Source organism: Protomyctophum parallelum (genome assembly GCF_964188405.1).
Source record: "Protomyctophum parallelum genome assembly, chromosome: 18".
In the NCBI taxonomy this organism is placed as follows: Eukaryota; Metazoa; Chordata; class Actinopteri; order Myctophiformes; family Myctophidae; genus Protomyctophum; species Protomyctophum parallelum.
Genome location: NC_139716.1, coordinates 17,490,032 through 17,511,829, shown reverse-complemented (window position 1 = coordinate 17,511,829; position 21,798 = coordinate 17,490,032). Strand labels below are relative to the sequence as shown.

Here is a 21,798-nt window from a genome sequence, read left to right as displayed (position 1 = left end):
GACAGCAGGAACTGCCTGTCACTCCATATGAGTGTTGCTGTGCACAAAAACGTTGGTAGCATTACAAATTAAATACAAAAAACCCTTCCTTTTCCATGTCTTCCCCATCTATTTCCCATTCCAGGTGCATTTGTCTTATAGCCTATATGTAACGACAGCTCCGCTATATTACATACATACATTACATATTTAAACTATTTTCAGCAATGGGTTTTTTTCCGGTGGGTAGATCTTGTTGAGCTGGTCATTTTGAAAGTAGCTCTCACGTAAAAAATGTGTGGGCACCCCTGCTCTATACCAACCTCCATGACCCCTCTTTTTTCTCCCTGTACATCAAATATCTTTGCTGAAAGTACCCGTGTGACACCATCACAACATGATGCATTATTTGTGATCATGTAGATCTGCTATTTCTGACTAATGTTCGCCTATCTTTGGCCTATTATGTCATGCCCAGAATAGGGATGCTAGTGTTCAAGTGGTTATGAATCAATTTGACTCGGCTGACTGCTCTCTTCTGTATATGTTCACTCCATCAAAGAAATCACACGCAGAGAGTTACATCTATGTAATGGCAAAACCCAAAAATGTCCATCAAGAGAAATCCGACAATCGTAAGTTTCACTTAAATGTAATGATGCAAATCAAACACATGGCCATCAAATCGCAATTTCAGGTGCAAAATATAATGTCTCTGAAAGGGAAGCAAAGATTTGACTAAAAAACGTTTGCTCTGAAAGAATATATTAAAATAGCAGACCGACAAGCTTGTAGTGCGGCACTCGGTGCTACGCTATGAGCTTGTAGATCTGCTATTTTTCAAAAGCTAAAGTACGGTATAACAATGCTTAAAACACCAAAAGGGGTTCCCGCCCAGAATGGGATAAACATGTTTGTGCACATCTGTGCACACACACACACACACACACACACACACACACACACACACACACACACACACACAGAAACTCTGAACGCCGGTCTGGTTGACCTACAAGTGCTGTATAAAGTAACAGCCTTCACTTCTAACAGTTTGTTCTTGGTTATTCCAGGTTCACTGTGAAACAGCCTCCTCCAGCTACAGGCCTCCGAGTCATCTACAGCCCTGGGCCTGTAAGCTTCGCTCTGGGTGTTGATATGTGTGTGTGGGGGTGTAGAGCATGTTTGTTTGCAAGTGTGTTTTGTCTTTACTTTGCTATAGAAGTGAAGGTTTTATGTGCAATACTGTTAGTATTGAATTTTGTAAAATAACTAAATGACTAACTATACGCACACGCACACACGCACACACACACACAACACACACACACACACACACACACACACACACACACACACACACACACACACACACACACACACACACACACTCACCCCTAGGTGGCTGCTGGGTTGCATGTTGAGCTGCAGCTGCAGCTGTTCGCCATGTGTGTAGTCCAAGAAGAAGAGGCAGAACCAAAGAACTACATCTCCCAGCACATCGTCATCAACACAGAGACAGAAATCCTCTACCTCCCTGTCACTGCTAATATCCTTCATGTACTATAATTGAAAATGTTGTCTTTTGTTAGGCATGTTCAGAGTCACAATCAACCAGTCACTTTATAGTATTTTAGGCCAAGTACGTTGAACATACAGGGAGTTAAATGCAGTCGATGCTCCATGCGTAGTCAGTCATAACATAACAACATACTTCATTCTTTCAATCATTTTATTTTTCATTTTTGCACAAACTGATACATGACTCACATACGTGTACCGTACATACAGACTAACCAACATACCTACATACATTATACATACATACGTCCATACATCATCTTCTTCTTACTACTTATATAATTATTCATGTAGTCTTAGAATAGAACTACAAGTACTTCAAATAGAAAAAGTTTTAAAAAATGTGACTGAACTAAAAATGTACAACATTTACAACAGGGCTCAAAAAGGTAACACGCTCCTTAATATGAAATCTCTCACCCATCCTACCTGAGAAGCTATATGATTCATGGGCAAAGGAGCGCACCGCATCACGCAACAAAGAAAGGCCTGGGGTAAACCGAATCACCTCCACCCCTCCTGTGAGACGAGGAGTGGTACTGCCCCATAGGCAGCCCCACCTCTGACTACAGGGTGCTACAGTTTGTTGTCCTAAATCCCATATGAGTCCCCTCGCCCAGAGTTCCAATGCTACATGCAGACACTCATCCATCCAACCACTCTAGCCCTGAGCCACCGCCGCCCTGTAGCACTGTAGCACAGTGGTTCCCAAACTTTTTCATGTGAAGGACCCCAAATTGACCCCAATGAGCCCACGGACCTCCATTTTAAAAGATATGCCGGGGACCCCCATAAAAGAAGATTTTGACGGCTCTAGCAGTGATTCTCAATCCGTTTAATTTCAAGGACCCTCCCAGTTTGACATGCATACTACAGAGACCCCCATTTAATGTCATTTCTATCTCTGGGACCCCCAATTTATATTGTAAAATCACAATACACTCAGAGTTACAGACTCATAAGAGTCCATTTGGTTCCAAACTATCATTTAGCTGGGGACCCCCTGGAACTCCCTCAAGGACCCCCGGACCCCACTTTGGGAACCACTGCTGTAGCAGACTCATGGAATCTCTTCAAACGTGACCTAAAACTCAATAGTCTTTTTTCGGACGATTTAGAAATGTACTTAATAACCGTCCGTTTGCCTATTCCAATCTGTTTGAACTGATTCTATTTGTGATTTCTATGGTTGTATTTCCATTGATGACTACTAATTGTTTTGTTTTGTATGTTTGTATTTTCCACAGTACGATTTCTCAGAGAATATGAAATAAAGGCAGAGTATCACCCAAACTAAATTATCATAGGGTATTGGGCCTACCATGTCTGCTATAGAGCACCGAAGTCCTGACGTAACTCGCTCATCCCGACCATTCCCCTGGTTCGCGGAAGTGATTTCTCTATGGAGAATAACATGGGGTGATCTTAATATCGTCTACTATAAGCGTTGTGGTCCAAACATAAACAAGCTGTCTCGGCGTTATTGTCAGGGAGGTGTCTCTGTATCGTTTGCAACAGTCAGTCACTCATATATGATACAGTCTGCTTCTAGCGAAAATCTAACTAATTCAGCAGCAGTAACATTAGCGTTTTCTCTCAGTCAGTTGATTCTTCATATCCATATGAGTGAAGCGGCCGGGGTGACATGTTTATTTTTCAAACACAGTTCTTATATGAGGCGATGTCAAATCGCCTCAATGGGGATTTCAATGCAACTAAACAAATACATGAACCTGGGGACTGACGCCCTCTACTGAAAGTGACGTCAGACTTCGGTGCTCTATTGGAAGATCTGTAAATTGGAATTGAAAATCGTTATTTCTTTATTTTAACACTAAATGCTAACAATTTGAGTAAAATCAATTCAGTGGGGTACAATAAATGAAATACCACAATTATTGCTCCTTGCCTCCTTTATTTCCTCTGGTTACTTTAGCTGCAGAAGAATGTATGGCATCATCGTTTTTTATTTAAGCTTATATTAGGCCTACAATTATGTTCATAAATCGTTGGTGCGTGTGAGTGCGTGCGCGTGTATTACGTGTTTGTGGGGGGGGGGGGGGGGCAATCTGAGAATCCCATCTTCAAATATTCGGGAAAACAGCGGCCCCTGTTGGACGCGAGGCAACAGTGTTTTGAGAGACTAGTGGGGGGGTAGTATCACGGGAATCCTGTAATCCTGTGCAGGTGGTCATGTATGACGTCACCGCCGGAGTACTGCGATAGGCAGGTAGACGGAGGAGGAACAAACAGCTGACATGATGTGACAGCCAGCCAGCTCTACCGGACGAAAACAAAGTTGTTTTTATAACCTCTAAATCATTATTATTATCTTCAACTCGTTTAGCCTACTAGCACGTCACGACAATAATGACGACATCGCGAGCAAATACATCCACGTCGCCGGTTATAATAAAAACCACAAAGTAAACAAAACAACCTTTATTTTATTTTTTTCCTCCAGATTTCCTGCAGTCTCTCCAGCGTGTTCCATGCGTCTCTGTCTCTCGAACGCGCACGCGCGAGTACACACACACGCCGCCTCGCTTTGAGCAGCACAGCAGCATCAGGGGAAGCAGCACGCAGCTGAACTGCATGAACACTGATTGGCGCGGAGGAGCAGAGCACCAGCAGATTGACTAGAGTCGAGACTGTCGACGGCTTGCTTTGCTGCATGCCGTGTTTGTTTGGCTTTTGGTTTGTCGCAGAAAGGAAGGATGGGGGAGACGTTGTGTATTAGGCTGACAACCTTTTTGGAAAGCCCGACGGAACGTTAAAGAAGACAGAGAGAGGGGGACTGGCTGGGGAGCGACGGGACGGGGGAAAACGTTGAATTGAAATTCGGCGTTTTTAGACGAGAATGCTTATTTGCCGCAGGACCCGCCACCACCATCGTGAAATTGGATACCGACTTGCGGCGGATGGGGTGACCGAGCGTCCTCCTCGCCTGCTGCTGCTCCGCCGGGGAGGTCCCACTCCCTGCAGCCCTCCTCGGCCCTCACCGGGGTGGTGGTTGGAGGAGCTGCTGCCCGGGCCCGGCTCTTCTGGAGGAATTAATAAGACACCGTAGAGGATAGGCACGGGACGGTGAGAAACAACAAAGAGGGGAAATATGCAGACGGAAGAGGAGACGGCGGCCGCAGAAGAGCCCATTTTGGAGGAAGGTGCAGGGAGAGAGCAGGTAAGGGGGAGGGGAGGGGGGGAATCTCTCTCTCTCTGGCAGTTGTAAACAGAGAGGGTAATAATGGGGCTGAACATGTGCATTATGCATATTACTTTGCCTTTCAGAATGGAATACCTTTATTCTCCCTAGTGTCTTCATTACATCACACTTATTGTTGTCCTATATGCACCTTACAGTCATGTCTTACACACACACACACACACACACACACACACACACACACACACACACACACACACACACACACACACACACACGTCAGAACAGGCCATATAGTGTAAAAGATGTAGGCTAGGCCTATTTGGACATTAGGTGCTTAAAACATTAGAGAGGAGTCACGCAGGACAGGATTTTGGCCTGCTTAATGTTTGTGATGCTATGATTTACCCTAGATTTTAGGCAGAGAGACGGATAGCGACGAAGGGCGGGTAATGCTATGTTATGAATTGTTTATGAGGGCTTTAATACAGAGTACAGACACAACATCTAGGGCAAAGCTGCTAAATAAAGTAGCCTACAATCCTTGAGTAAGCAGAAATAGTTCAAGGTTTCTTTCCCCTTCAGGGAAACTGTATTGGTCAAGAACGGCAAAAAGGACACAGTAAGAAAACGGTTACAGAATGAGTAAATGGGGCAATGTGGTTTGGGATATTGCATTTGTACATTCTCACTTTAGATATAAATAGACTATAACCAGTGATGGAAGTAGTACTCATATATTTTACTTCAGTAAAAGTATCAATACGGCAATGTGTAAGTAAAACTCCAGTGTTCAAGATGCACTTAAGTATACAAAAGCATTAGCATCAAAATAAATGTATATATAGAGCCAAAGTGGTTAATGTATGTTTTATGATAATAATCTGAATCTGCAAAGTAACTAATAACTAAAGCTGTCAGTGTCAAATAACTGTAATGTAGTAAAAAGTACAATTTGTACAATACCATACAATAAAATACCTCAAAATTGTCCTTGAGTACTTACTTTACGCCACTGGCTATTATACCAACCTACAAATTTAGACTCCACTAAAACGCTTAGGATGAGTTCCCACCTACTCCCCTGGGTGTAGCTACCATTACCTTCCAGCCTCATCTACGCTGAACTAGTTACTGGAATCACCTCTCCTCAGCAGTACCCAGCCTATTTATCTGGCTAATCCACTGTTCACCTAGCAGCCTAATTTCTAGAGAAATGGAGCAAACTGAAGAAATGGAGCACAAGATAGTGGGAATACTGTGTACATTAGGACAAAGTAGAGCATGCACATCCATTCTGGTAACCGGGTGCATGCAGGACAAACAGTCAGCATAATGACATAATAAGAGAGTCTGCACACTGTTAAGACTCGCTCAATCCATCTTTATCGAATAAACATAGTGGGAGCATAGTATGCAGACAGACTGCAGTTATATATATATATATATATATATATATATATATATATATATACACCATATAATTCCTTCAGCTTACCCCATTTTGTCTTAATTTATAGTACCATATAATTCCTATAGCTTACCCCATTTAGTCTTAATTATAAAACATTGTGGTGGTCACCGACTCACAGTATTGTAGGCCTATGTTTATTGCTCACTTCTCCAGCAATATACCCAGCTTCTCAATATCAAAACATTTCACCTCACTATCCTTGTTGCAATAATAGGCTATATTAGCAACAGTATTGTGTGTGTGTGTGTGTGTGTGTGTGTGTGTGTGTGTGTGTGTCATCTATAGCTAGAGCTAAATCCGTCATGTTTACATGACATGTTCACTTCTTGTTCTTGTACATTTATTGAATGTTCATTCACGTACACTGCATTAGCTAACCCGTAACTTAAGTCTAACTTACAATCCATTGAAGCCAATACGGCAAGTGGACAAAAGATTGAATGACCTTATTGAAATTATTGTTTTAGGATTGGAATGTGACAAAAGCATCTCCATGAATTGAAGGCTTCATGGGGTGTGCTATTGATGGAAGATAAGTATTTTTGGGGCTGAACACTTAACGTCTCTCTCTTGTGATTGATGTAGCAGCAGGCCAATGATATTGTTAAAGGGATGATGTGATCCCCATGATTCTGCCAAAGATGCAAAAGTCATGCTAGGTCAGACATCATCAATATTATAGGAATCTGTGCAGATGACACACATTTGAGCAGTGTTCTTGGAGTCAGTACATTTTTGGAGTATTTATTTTTTCTCTTTTGAAACCTGATGACATTCACTGGGCTACATTTCAAATATAAATATTGTAATTTTGACTCCACTACATTTCTATGAAGGAACTCTTTTTGATATTCATTTTGTATTCATCCTTAGGACCCCAAATCACACCTTGGAGTGTCTACTTCAAACAAAGTGTTTTTTGACAGCAGGAATTGGCTGTCATAATTTGACCCCCCAGTATTAGGATGTATTAGGATGTTTATTCCTTCATCAGCCAACACTTCCCACTGACAGGTAGTACCCCCCCCTTTTGATTTACATCAAAAGGGCATGTGAGCTCAAACCCACAATTCAACATTTTGCTTTTAAGATGTTGATATTCATTTTGTATTCATCCTTAGGACCCCCAAATCACACCTTGGAAAGCAGGAGTGTCTATTTCAACAAAGTGGAAAGTTTTTTGACTGGGGGGGGGGGGGTCATATTTTGACAGCAGGAATTGCCTGTCATTTATTATTAGGATGTTTGATATTCATTCATCAGCCAACACTCCCCACTCACAGGTAGTACTCCCCCGACCCCCCCCCCCCCAGAGAGGACGTATAGGGCCTTCTCCTCCTCCCAGCCAACACTCCCCACTGACAATTAGTAAAAATTGTATTATGAATTGAATCAGCCACTTATTAAGTCCCATTTCAAATGCAGTGAAAATAGCTGATCTACAAGATCATGGCATGTTGCAGTGTGACACGTGAGCTTGTAGATATATTTTTCAAATTATAAAAATAAGAATTCTGACCATTTCTGAAAATGGACTTCGTTTGTAATTTGTACTTTTGAATACTTGAGTATTTACTTGAGTGTATATACTTTATCCACCACCGCTGCTAATAACCAACCAAAAGGTCACTTTAAAGAGAAGATAAAAGGACACAATGGGCTGGCTAGCTGCCAAAGTAGCAAGTAGAATTGACAGAAACTAACAAGACACATTTACCCAGCATTTTGTCTGGTGGACTGGAGACCGGTGACATTTAAAGCTCAATATCTGTGCCTTTAAATTGGCTATTAGAGTAGTTCATTGTCTCACTGTCTACTGTACTTCCATCCCCCTCTCTCTGTTTCAATCTCTGGCCGTCTTTAGCCTTTCACACTGAGTTGAGTTCAGTCAGTGTCTGCAGTGCAGTCCGGGCGAATATAATGCAATGCATTTCTGTCCGCGTCTGTTCTCCTTCTCTGCCTCCATTATTACTACCCCCCCCCCCCCCCCCCCCCCCCCCCTGTATCTCTCTACACTCCCCCTTTGGTTTGTTCTTACAGCACACACAGCTCTGCCTTTCCTGGACAATGTAACATCATCCACCAATCTGTCTCCCTCTAGCTCTCTCTCCCTCACGTTTACGTTCCTCCTCCACATGCACTCACTCACATCATCCTCGGCTACCTACCTCCACTTTCACCTAAGTGGAGGTTAGGTAGTCGACAGCAATTTCATATGCATGCGTGCACGAATGCATGTGCACATGCATGCTGTTAATGGGTCCATTGATGGAATAAATGGGTCAGCTCAGCTGATTGTAAAAGAGGAGTGGGGACTGGGGAGTGATAAGGGAATGTATAGAACTAATATGAGTTGGCGTGCTCGTGCTGTGTATACAGCTTTATGTGCTCTACTGCTCTTGAACCTGAAGCTCTGGGATTCACGACATTGCTCTATTGGCTGCCACAAAAGTCTCCTAATCTTATTTTCACAGTGTGAAAACATTAGTGTCGTAATCTTCTCTTCGCAGTCTAATCAACTGATCCTCGTTTTATCCTAACATACTGAAGGCCTATTTAGGACTGTCATGCCAAATTTGGGGTTTTCCCCAAAAACACCTCCTTTAAATCTTACTACTGTATGTTACTACTGTGCTTATAATTGACCAGGGAATAACACAATACAGGGGGAATTTATTCATATATATATATGAGGACAAAGCAGTCCTTGGGGGGGGGGGGGGCGGGGGGGGGCAAGGTGGCACAGTTGGTAGTGGCTGTTGAAGATAAAAAATCCACTTTTTTATAATTGGCACTGCACGTCGTACACACCAATAAACAAACGTTTATGCCCAACATGTATACTTACTGTATGTTGTGTGTTATGAAATATTAGATTAATTATCATATAAAGTTAACAGATTAATGTTTTCTTATTGACTATCATCCATAGTATGTGCAAGGGCTTCTGGGGATTTTCTGTTAACTTCAGTTTCGTGCTCAAGGGGGAGGGACTGTCCTTGGTTAAACCTACAGGGCATTTATTTTATGCCCCCCCCCCCTATTATTGTTTAGGCTTGAGTACTGTATATGTGATAGTATGTTTATGATTATTTATTGAAAGTGGGGGGTCCACCAGTAGCAGGCAGCCCTCACAACGGTGGCACTGGCTTACTGGCTTACACCTTACTTAATTTAGTTTTAGTCATATTTTAGTCACCTGGAATGTTAGTGTTGGTCTAGTTTTAGTCGACTAAATGTCATAAGATTTTAGTCGACTAAATCTGCATTTCATTTAGTCGACAAATGTATTTTGCCGGGCCTTCATGCCGTCGTAATGGCTCATTTCATTTTACACAAAGCGACGCGTTGTTAGCTTGTAGATCTGCTATTTTCAGCATGCAACCAAGTGTAAAATGACTTACTGGATCTCTTGTCCACTAGTACCTTCACAACTAGTTTCTATCTGTTGTCAATTGTCAATACATTTAGTCTTAGTTTTAGTCATCATAGCTTACGGTAGTTTTCATTTAGTTTCCATTTAGTTTTCGTCAGTGAAAAAAGTAGGGATGCACCGATCCGATACTCGTATCGGAGATCGGCGCTATCCAGGCTAAAATTCTAGATCGGGGTATCGGTGGCAAATGGGCCGATCCATTATCCGATCCGATCCAATCTGATCCGATCCAATCCGATAATTATGTATAATTACAGTATGAAAACAACTCTACCTCCTCTGTGACACAGCAGTGTAGTATTGACAGTATAACATGTGGAATGCAGCCAGGCTAGCCTGCTCACACGTTAACCTGTTCTAATTGTTGCACAGTTATTTAATAAATAATTCAGTGTCCATACAGCTTAATGGGTTATTACGTTTCTTTGTGGGGGTATCGGATCGGTACTCTGTATCGGCAGATACTGGACCCCCATGTATCGAATCGGTATCGAATGCCAAAAAGCCGGATCGGTGCATCCCTAGAAAAAAGGTAGTAGACGGACAAAAACAACACTGCCCCCGGGGTGCATATGCATGTGTTTCTCGGGCAGACCTCGCTCTCCGCTGCTCGACTACACCTGGGGAGAAGTCATGATAATCCCCCACCAAATCTCCTGGTTACATCAATATCGTTCATGTGAAGGGGAAGCCTGTACCCCATGTGAAGTGGGTTGTACTGTATATGCTTATTTGTTGAAATGGTGGCAGTCGCTATAGTGTGTCACCACCACCGGATGACCTCCCGTGGTTGCTGTCCACGGGATGAACATTTATATTTTCATAGTGTGTGTGTGTGTGTGTGTGTGTGTGTGCTCGCGTGTGCAAATCAAACTTAATTGTAACCTATTCCAGCTAGAGTAAACTGCAAAAACTCCTATACTCTGCATGGCAGATAATGGGGAAACAATGATTGACTGTCCCAAAAGTATTAAAGCTATTCATCTGTCCGGTTCTGGTGGCCAAGTCATATAGACATATGCAGAAGTGCCGTTCACGCCTGTACACCACTGCCTTCACGTTTCAACCCAGCTCGCTGCCTCTTAGACTATACTGGCCAATCACAGCGGGTCTCTCTCTCTCTCTCTTTCTCTCTCTCTCTCTCTGAGAAAAAAAACAACACGGTCAGTTGCCAAAGCAGCCAAAGACGCATCGCTGTCTGCCTTCGTTCAAAAATGTGCTGTGTGTGTTCTAGTACAGTACAATGGCATCTTGTTTGTTAAAGTGCTCTATTAAAATCCACTCAAGAGATGTGCCGGAAGTGTCAAATCTTTTAGGTTTGTATATTTTCTGTTTTACGATTGCGCCTCATTCATAGCCGTATCCACCACACATGCCTCTCCTTAATGTTACCTCTTCTCTTCATTCACCACCCACACGCACTAGGATTGCTAATTATAGCCACTCTAATCCCACCTCACCAGCTAAATCGCTAGGAACAAGAGACTTGACTGTACTAGAAGTGTACTAGACAGTCTAACATCAGGGTTATTTTACATCTTCTGCCCAGGAAGCTTTGGCTTTAATTAAAAAGTATTACTTTAGTATACCTTTTTAGTAGCAGGAAAAGTAGCTTAAAAAAATAAGTGAGCTGAATACCGTATGAATGAAGCCATGATGTGTGTGGTAGAAATCAAATTGGCAAAATATGAGGACATTAGTCAGACCGTTGCTAGGACTCTAAGCTAATGAATTCATATTGTTGTCCTTGGACCCACCAGAAAGATGGGCCATATCCACAAAACAGCTGCATGCTGTTAATAAAAAGAAATCTAATTGTGATATGTGGAAGGATCCTCTTTTTTTGTATCTAATAAAAAGAAATAAGGAGAAAGCTAACAGTGATGTAAATAGGTTTTCATGTAATGAGTCCTGGGATGCAGGGATGGTCTTTTAGATGATTCCCAGGGACATTTTATGAGTCCCACTTCAATGACGTTAGGAGTCATATTTTGCCATTTTTACAAATTGCAGCATTTAACTCCCATTTCATTTTATATGTGTCACGGGGCAACCCGTGCCTATAGACACTAGAAGACTCCACAATGTAAAACTGAACATTACAAACGCACGCTGCACAGCTGCCAGCTTCCATTATTGACTGTCATCAAGCTCCTTGGAGATATTTACCTTTATGTAACACCTGCTTTTGTACTAGTAACGTGCTTTTCTTGAACAGAAAGCCGAGTTAGGGACCATTTTATGTCAGACATTGACAGGCAGATATAAAAATGAACACAAAAAATATCCTATACATACTATACACCGAATGAAAGCCCTGACTGTCTACTTTTACGAGGGAAAAAGTACACATTGATCCCATTCATCGGTAATTGGCTTTTGAATGAGCTTATTGGGGCTACATTACATATTGGGGCTACGTTCGCCGAGGGACGAAGAAGTTGTGATTCGTTTGTTAGTTTCTTGTTTGTTCGTAGTGTGCAGCAGGGCTCGAGATTAACGGCGTCCCGGGGACGGTAAAATATCTATTTGGGACTTAAATGTATCTCATTTGGGACGGTTTCGGGACGAGAGGAGTTTTTACACTGAAAATGCGCATTTCGTGTGCAGTGATGAGCAGCATGAGACCAGATTGTTCTGGAAATGCTGCCCCAACACTGGAATGCACACCCCAAAACGCTCTCATTCCACAGTTTTTTGTTGATTTATTGATTCCTTCGTCTTAGTATTCCCCCTAATAAAGTTGTTTTTATTTGTTTTCTCATGCCACCCATCATGTAATAGACATTTGAGTATTCATAGACTACCTGCATTGGTAGTCTGTTGGTCTTGATCAAGTAGCCTACACCAACGTTTTATAAGCTACTGTAGTCACTATTCATTGATTCACTGGTACACCAAAATAACAATCCATTTGAAAATAAATATCACTGTTCTCAGGTCGAATATTGATATGCGATTAAAATGTGATTAATTTAGATTAATTAATTACAAAGCCTCTGATTAATTCGATTAACATTTTTAACCAAGCTCTATTTTTCATCTGGGAGCATTTTGACTGAAAAGAAACATGACCCCAAACAAATAATGTACTGCATGTATTCAATACATGCAGTACATTATTTGTTTTGCTTAATTGTATTTCTATTACAATAGGAATACAGTTATTCATTTCACAATTTGAGTGGTGCTTTTTTTGTACTTTTCCCGGGACGGTATACATTTACTTCGGGACGGTTCAAATTGTATTTTGGGATGGTTCCGGGACGGTGGTGAAAAAAGTTAGTCTGGAGCCCTGGTGTGCAGAAGGAAAGGAGACATGAATCTGACCGTCTTATGATAGTGTTGATGGAGCCGCCATGTTCCGACAGACACTACACACAAGACCCCCTCCCCTCCTCTCCTCTCCTGAAACAAACGGGAAGGGAGGGGAGGAGGGAGAAACAGGAGGAGAGGTGGAGGCAAGCCGATCGGATGTTATGCAGTGTGATTCTGTTCACTGGAGTTGTATGTACGCTAGGGCCTTAGTCCTACTCCTCCTCCCAGCCAACACTCCCCACTGACAGGTGGGGAGTGACATGCCCTTTTGATTTACATCAAAAGGGCATGTGAGCTCAAACCCACAATTCAACATTTTGGTTTTAAGATGTTAATATTCATTTTGTATTCATCCTTAGGACTCCAAATCACACCTTGGAAAGCATGAGTGTATTTCAAACAAAGTATTTTTTGTGTCATATTTTGACAGCAGGAATTGCCTGTCATAATTTGACCCCCCAGTATTAGGATGTATTAGGATGTTGATATTCATTCATCAGCCAACACTCCCCACTAACAGGTAGTCTCCCCCCCCCCCCCAGAGAGGACGTATGGGGCCTTAGTCCTACTCCTCCTCCCAGCCAACACTCCCCACTGACAGGTAGTTACCCCCCCCCCCCCCAGAGAGGACGTATGGGGCCTTAGTCCTACTCCTCCTCCCAGCCAACACTCCCCACTGACATGTAGTTACCCCCCCCCCCCCAGAGAGGACGTATGGGGCCTTAGTCCTACTCCTCCTCCCAGCCAACACTCCCCACTGACAGGTAGTTACCCCCCCCCCCCCCAGAGAGGACGTATGGGGCCTTAGTCCTACTCCTCCTCCCAGCCAACACTCCCCACTGACAGGTAGTTACCCCCCCCCCCCCCCCCCCAGAGAGGACGTATGGGGCCTTAGTCCTACTCCTCCTCCCAGCCAACACTCCCCACTGACATGTAGTTACCCCCCCCCCCCCCAGAGAGGACGTATGGGGCCTTAGTCCTACTCCTCCTCCCAGCCAACACTCCCCACTGACAGGTAGTTACCCCCCCCCCCCCCCCAGAGAGGACGTATGGGGCCTTAGTCCTACTCCTCCTCCCAGCCAACACTCCCCACTGACAGGTAGTTACCCCCCCACATAGGACGTATGGGGCCTTAGTCCTACTCCTCCTCCCAGCCAACACTCCCCACTGACAGGTAGTTACCCCCCCAGATAGGACGTATGGGGCCTTAGTCCTACTCCTCCTCCCAGCCAACACTCCCCACTGACAGGTAGTTACCCCCCCAGAGAGGACGTATAGGGCCTTAGTCCTACTCCTCCTCCCAGCCAACACTCCCCACTGACAGGTAGTTACCCCCATCAAAAGGGCATGTGAGCTCAAACCCACAATTCAACATTTTGGTTTTAAGATGTTGATAGTCATTTTGTATTCATCCCTAGGACCCCAAAGCACACCTTAGAATTAGATAGGTGTCTCGCATCGGACGCATGGCTAATTAAGAACGCTTATCGCGTTCGGAGTGTTAAGGAAATGTGTAATTGTATAGTTAGTCTAACTCATGGGTCATGGTTTACCTTGTTTGAGTAGATTGTCCAATTACTAGTAATCATTGTGGGTGGGTCTCACCTGGTATATAAGGGAGGCTGGAAATGTTGAGGGGGGAATTGCTCAGTTGGCTTGAGACAGCAAAGAGACAACACCAAGGGAGAGCTGCCAGGGTCTTCAGGGAAGGCATAGCCTGTTTTAAGTTTCTTTAGATCTTGGTTTGTTGTTTTTGTTTAGTTATCAAGTGTTTATTTCTTTCTTATGGTTTTTGAAAGTGTATTTTGGTCAGTATTTTTGCAGTATTATGTTTAGCCTCAGACCCGGACTGTGACAATCCGATATAAGGGCTGTTCATCAGTTTTGGTGGTAAATAAATACAACAAAGAGCTACATTCTTGAACTTTGTCTATTCTTGGAGCCTTGGCCGCTCGGCAACTGTTTCAATATGGTTATAATGTGGTTATATTCATGTAGAAAACAGAAGAAATTATTATTATAACTAAAGCTAGCAAAAATAAACTAAACTAAAATAAATGCTCTACATATTTCGGGATGAGGTCGGATCCATGCAAAATGATCGTGTCTGTACATGCAGTAGTACAGTAGTGCATCCCGTGGATGCAGAGGGTGTTGTTTTATTGCGTCCCTTAACTATGAACTGCGTTTTGGGATGCATAATGCACCCTATTTTATTTTTAATCTCTGAGCTAATGGCTAAGGCCTTAGGTCAGTTTGAATGTGAACACAGATTTTATTTCCTCCTACGTGTAACTAATGTTCATACATGCCACTTGAAAACTTGTTAAGGAGGCCATATAGTACACGTTTCACTCTGATGTAAAGAAATTATACCCTCATGAGATTTGAAAATTGCATTAGTCAATATCAGGATTGCAATTATTTTGGGCAATTAATTGTGCAGATCTGGATCATAACCTCTCCTTGTAGACGGTAGGCGGTTGCTGATCTAATATGCCTACTCAAGACCATGGAAAAAGAGGAAATACTGTACCGTTTGACTCACTTTAAAAAGCACATCACATTTGCAATTGTTTACTATAAGTGAACTCATTTTTTCTTAGAGTAGATGCACTATTGCTCAACAAATGATAAAATATGCATAACATTGCAGGCCGCTAATATGGATTGTTTTTCTTTTTTTAAACCTAGTCGTGGGCTGGGCCCTCTCCTATGTATTTTCACTCCAATGCACCATCACTGGGGAACATGCAATCAATCTTGTCTACCGGTTTGTGCTTTGTGCAGGCCACTGGCCTCACGGGTCCATTACTGTTGGCACTGCAGAGACGAGAAAACGCTCATCTGGTTGTAAAAGGTTAAACATTTCTTTATGAGTCCCCAAGGTCAGTCCCCAATTAATTATCGATGGAGTAGCTCCAGGTAGCTGATGATGACAGTGCAGATTAGAGTCCTGCTTCTCTGGAGTATTGTCCATGACAGTGTCTAACTAGAAAAAGTGCCCTTCTGGGCACAGGTCTCCACCAGGATGAGCAGATGTGAAAAATTCCAGGCAAAGGTTTTTCCTTGGCCTCTAGGGAGTTGGCATACAAAGTTATCCACAGATCCGTGCAGTTAGAGGTAAAACACTTTTCGGCCAGTTATAGCGCCACCTTGAGGCTGAGTTGAAATTGTTCATGTGGCATTTCGTCCTCGGCCTAGTGGGAATGTGGGTGCACAATTTCACGGAAATCACGCGATGTGTTCATGATTTGCAGCATTTTGTTTGAAAGTGAGAACTTTGGAAGCCAATCTTAACCAATCGGGATGAGAAATCTGAAAGACCGGTTTCGTTGAATGGCTCTAGAGAGACTGTGTACCAATTTGCGCGATGTTTGGACAAAATCTGTAGGTGTACTGTGCAAAAACTTGTTTTGCACAAAGCGGCCTCCTGGTGGCGCTATAACAGGCCGTTCTGGAAATTTTGGGGCAGAGGTTCATCGTTGGCATCCAGGGAGTGTGTGTGCAAAATTTGGCATCGACCGGGTTAACGGTGGCCGAGATTAGCTGCTCACGGACACACACACACACACACACACACACACACACACACACGGACGGACGGACACACGGACGGACGGAGTGCAAAACATACTCTCCCCCCATGCCTTCGGCCTGGTGGAGACAATAAGAGTATGAGATGTTGGACACCCATGAGAAAAGGACTTGTACCATTATTGACTAGACGACAGAGTTAAGGTGTCGGATACAGGATGGAGAAAGAAATGTTCTAATAAGTGAAGACCGTGTTGTTGAGAAGATGGAAGGAGTACTTTGAGGGAAAGGATATGGAGTTGCCAGGAGTTATTTGTGACAGAAGGGTAGGGTATCGGGGAGAGAGAAGATGTTAGAAGAGGAAGGCCAAAGTGGAGGTTTATGGGTGCGGTGAGAGACTATGGCCCTCATTTATCAACCGTGCGTACGCCAAAATATGGGCGCACGCCGAAATTACAGACATTTTCGGCATTTAACATTTCCGGCAAAGCTTGAAATTGAACGTGACAACGATCAAAACCCACGTCTACTCTGCAGCTGGCGTACGCTGTTTTTCTGTCTTTACACAAGCGGAGCAGCCTTGTCTGAACTGCTGAGAGGCTGTCACAGGCATCTAAACATATATGTATTCACTCCTAAAATGTTTATATAAAAGGTATGTATAATGTATATGGGCTACATGTAAAAAATAAATAAATAAAAATGTTAAGGAATACATGTCATATGAAATTAGTAGGAGATAAAATCGCGCAATTAAAAACAATGTTGCAAGAGATGCTTAAGCCATTTAAACAGTGTTTTGCATGAGCGCATACATGCGAGGATTTGGGCTGTCTGTGCTGAAATATTTCCATGACGGGACGTTGGAGAGTATAGTGCAGCAGCTGCTGCAGCTCAGCTGCGGAGAGTCCCAACGTGCAGGTATAGCCTACTGTAGCCTAATCTACAGCATGAAGGCCGATGTCTTTCTTACGGTAGCCTATGTGCAATATAATAAACCCGACGCGTCGCTCGAATGCCAAATGTACCGTGCCAGGCTCCCAGCGCAAGTGGGAACTGCATCGGAGATATAGGTATATTACCCAGCCAGCCCACGCTGCCCACCACCAGCCACATGAGGCTATATACTGTTTTGGCTGCACATTCATATAATGACAGTTGACAGCCCGGCCACTGCAGTGACTAACGACTGGAGGCAATCTAAATACTGTCGAACGTCGGAACGTGCATGGTCAGTTGGTCACGGACGGACCACTGTGATAGAGAGAGACAGACAGACAGACAGACAGGACAGGACAGGAGGAGCACCTGCAAAACAGCAGCGTGTGTGTTATTTAATTATGGTTCACAGGTTCAGGTTTTCGTTCACTAATATATCTTGTTGTATATTAAATTAAAAATACTTTAATAATTTAATATACAACTAACAACACACAGTGAAAGTTGCAATATGTGCGTGCGTGCGTGCGGGGGGTGAAGGGGAAGCGAAGCGAGAGGAGAAACAGACAGCTTTATTTAATGTGTCATGTAGGTGCGTGCGTGCATGACAGCAAGGCAAGCGAGGTGAGAGGGAAACAGACATGCAGGGACCCTGCATGAATTAAATAAAGTTGTAGGCCTACCCTGTCACACAGGGTAGGCCTACAACTTTATTTAGTTGTCTGTTTCTCCTCTCGCTTCGCTTCTCTTGCTGCCCGCCTCACCCCCCGCACGCACGCTTTATTTAATTCATGCAGGTGTTCGTTCTTTATTTGTTTAACAACACACCAGTTAGTTGGGCTTGCAAGTTGCGTGTGCGTGCTGTGCGTGTGTATGAGAGAGGGGGGTGAGGCGGGCAGCAAGGCACGGGAGAAACCTATTTTTTCATGTAACCATGGTTTCAGGAAACGTATTACTGTTGTTCATGTCGCAAAAACGAGGGCGAGGCTTGATTTCTTAGGGCGTGCCAGATCAAATTCAGCCGTGACATTTATTAACGTGAGAACAAAATTAAGGAAGGATCAGCTGTTTGCGATCACTTTATAAATGCCGTGGCGACTTGGGTGTACTACGAAACCTGCACTCGAATCTGTGGCAAATTTTACACTCGATTGATAAATGAGGGCCTATATGCAGGTGGCAGGACAATTACAATTTAGGCATTTAGCAGACGCTCTTAATCCAGAGCGATTTACATTAAGCAAGAAGAAAAAGCATGGCAATGCATCACATACATAAAAAGTAGTTATCATGAAACATGCGTAAGCTAAGAACGTTACAGTGGAATATCTATATAATGAAACTATACATACTGTATATACTATACTATGCTATACATATGTACTATGAAGTGCTATGACTACATACAATGCAATTCTAGTGCTGTTTACATAACATGCTATAAGTCTGTATCAAATTCTATCTAAGTCTACAAAGAGTTTGAGACGTGTGGAGAGTGTGTCCCGGCGTTTTTAGTGAGGGTACTTCCAGCTTCCCTGCGTTGGAATTTAAGAACCTGGGCCACTCGTAAATCAAAGATATGATATGAACTTTATTTGTATAGCTCTTTTCAAAACATAGTTCCAAAGTGCTGCACAGAACAGGATTAAAAACAAGAAGAAACAGACGGTAACAAAATTATAATGGCACACAAAACAATAGCAAGCATGTATGTACAAATTGGCTAATTAAGTATTTAAAAAATACTCTGTATAAAGGTGGGTTTTCAGACAAGTCTTAAAAATGGGGACGGGTGGGGCTACCCTAATGTGCACTGGCAGTGCGTTCCACAGTTTCGGAGCTCGAGCGGAAAAAGCCTGGTTACCCCGGGTAACTAGGTTTGTACGAGGGACAGCCAGGAGAGGATCTGAGGGTACGCACGGAGTTGGGGAGGGATAACATCTCACGGATGTAAATAGGGGCCAGCCCATTTAGGGCTTTGAACATGATTAAAATAATCTTAAAATTGCCCAGGCGGTGGCGTAACCGTCTGGGCACCCGACTGGTGATCCAGTCGCAGTGTGCCGCGGGTTCGACTCCCGAGCCCGACACGGCCTTTACTGCATGTCATCCCCCCATCTCTCTCCCGTTTCCTGTCAGCCTACTGTCTGTCCCTTTAAAAACCAATAAAAAAGGCGTAAGCCGGAAAAAAATCTTAAAAAAATAAATAATAATAATCACATCTGGTGCTCACTGGCAGCCAGTGCAGATCTGCTAGTATTGGTGTGATATGGTCCCGTTTCTTAGTGTTTGTCAGTAGTCGAGCGGCAGAGTTTTGTATGAGTTGTAGACGAGAAGTAATTTTCTTTGGAAGGCCAGAGTATATGGAGTTACAGTAATCGAGACGTGATGAAATGAGGGCGTGAATAACAGTTTCGAGATCCGGGGCTGAGAGGAATGGCTTGATTTTGGCTATGTTCCTTAACTGGAAGTAACAGGATTGGACGACTGTTGTTACCCGTTTCTTGAATGAGAGGTCTGAAGAAGGAGAGACGGATGAGGAACAGAAATGAAGCGCCAGCATATCGATCCATTCATCACCACGGAGAGCGCCCTGGATTAGGAGATACGAGTCATTATTTCCGCCACGCTAACATGGGAGTCAATGACAAGCTAATAGTTGCACTGAGCGTTAGCATACGGCAAGCGAAAAGCCAAAAAAAAAAATAGGAAGAATTCTGAATATTCTTATCTCGCCCCGCGTCGCTGGGACGTCGCTAGGACGTCCTCACACGTCAATAGTACTAATATTTCGGGATCCTTATGACGTTCTCAGACGTCCTATGTATAGAATCTGTTAAAGGAGCAACTTGGACACTCAGGCATGAAGGAAGCATGAGTTCAAGTCCCATATATGGGGACTAGGTTGGCGGAGGGTGTGTAGAGCCCAGGATCACATTAGATAATTGACGCAGGGGTGAAAAATGGACACACACACACACACACACACACACACACACACACACACACACACACACACACACACACACACACACACGGGCAGTTACTTTCAATATCTCCACATGCCTGGCAGAGATGGAGAACCTCCTGTGAAAACGTCTGCTTCCTCCTCTGAGGTCCTGGAACTGAACACAGACCCCACAAACATCCAAATCCTCCCTTGTTGGTTTTTTGGATCATTAAAGATTGATTTGTTGCAGAAAAAAAGGATGAGTAAGATGGGAGGAGGAGAAAGAGGAGAAAGCTCTTTTTTTGGGGGCTCCCCGGAGAGGTGCAGTCTGGCCATCTCTTTTGGCACACTGTCTTTGATCTTCGAATCGCACCCCCTCCCTTACCTTTCTTCTCCCTTCTCACACTCTCTCCCTTCTGCCATCCTTTTGCTCCCCATGTTTGCATCCAAACAAGAAGTGATCACGGATGACAAAGCTAGATGCATATTTCGTGACAAACCACTAGCGGTGGAAACACAACAGCAGTGTCTCTCAAACAACCTTTTAACGCATAAAGACCTGTGGTCAATGCAACAAATGTCATCTAAATCCTTACAGTTTTCAGAAAAAACGTATGTAGTTGGTTCTCAAACTTTTTCATGTGTAGGACCCCCAAAAGTCTACTCTATTTAGCTGTGGACCCCAATCTCAAAATATTTTTTTCCAGGGATCCCCAGAAGGGATTATCAAACAGCAGATCTACAAGCTCATAGCGGCACAGGGAATAGCCAACCAGCGGATGCTTTCCCGGGTTTTAATGGGTTAAAATCAGGAAAAGTGCATGGAAGGAGACAGTGGCAGGCTGGCAGATACCTTCATGGTTATCAGGCCATTGGTGCTACACCGGTACTCATCAGACAAGTGAGTCCAGTGAGAGGCAGAGGAGGAGTATAGATGTAAGAAGGATGAGGCAACTTTGCAATACATGCACAGTGCACTTCTTTGGCTCTTGCAGTTGGCATTTGTGTGTTTTGTGCATTTTGTAGAATTCGTATTTCGTACCGTATTTTCGGCTTTGAATAGGAGTTGCTTCTTTATAAAGCACGTGCCAGGACAAAAGGAAGACACTGCTCATCGGTGTAGAAGAGAGTGGATGGGATACCAGTAGACGGGGGAGGGGGGGGGGGAGGAGAGGAGGGGGAGGAGGTAGGGGAGAGGGAGAGAAAGCAAGGTCACTCAGTACTTTGATGGGTTTGCACTGCAGTGTATTTGTCTGTTCAGGACAAACAGGGTAGGGTACTACTGTACTGAGTACTATATCATATCCACCACACTGACTCTACAAGACAACATAAGGCATGAGACACGTTACACACATATAATACTGTACTCCATCTATGAACCTCCCCCTACATCTATCTATCATCTATCTACTGTATCT

General features: G+C 43.5%; 2 protein-coding genes across 2 annotated transcripts in view; both read left to right on the top strand.

Moving 5' to 3' along the window:
• Nucleotides 1-2,363, top strand: part of spag17 (sperm associated antigen 17) — a 37,382-nt gene extending 35,019 nt beyond the window's left edge. Inside the window, exons 46-48 of the mRNA XM_083788830.1 lie at nucleotides 1,053-1,113; nucleotides 1,381-1,528; nucleotides 1,981-2,363. Of these exons, the coding sequence (XP_083644956.1) occupies nucleotides 1,053-1,113; nucleotides 1,381-1,528; nucleotides 1,981-2,126 (355 nt within the window). The 3' untranslated portion in view covers nucleotides 2,127-2,363. The remainder of the gene's footprint in view (nucleotides 1-1,052; nucleotides 1,114-1,380; nucleotides 1,529-1,980) is intronic.
• Nucleotides 2,364-4,672: 2,309 nt separating this feature from the next.
• The window catches only part of LOC310875524 (transmembrane protein 151A-like), a gene marked incomplete at both ends in the record, with an annotated part of 42,539 nt that continues 25,413 nt past the window's right edge, over nucleotides 4,673-21,798 (top strand). Inside the window, one exon of the mRNA XM_083788796.1 lies at nucleotides 4,673-4,741. Coding sequence (XP_083644922.1) covers nucleotides 4,673-4,741 — 69 coding nt within the window. The remainder of the gene's footprint in view (nucleotides 4,742-21,798) is intronic.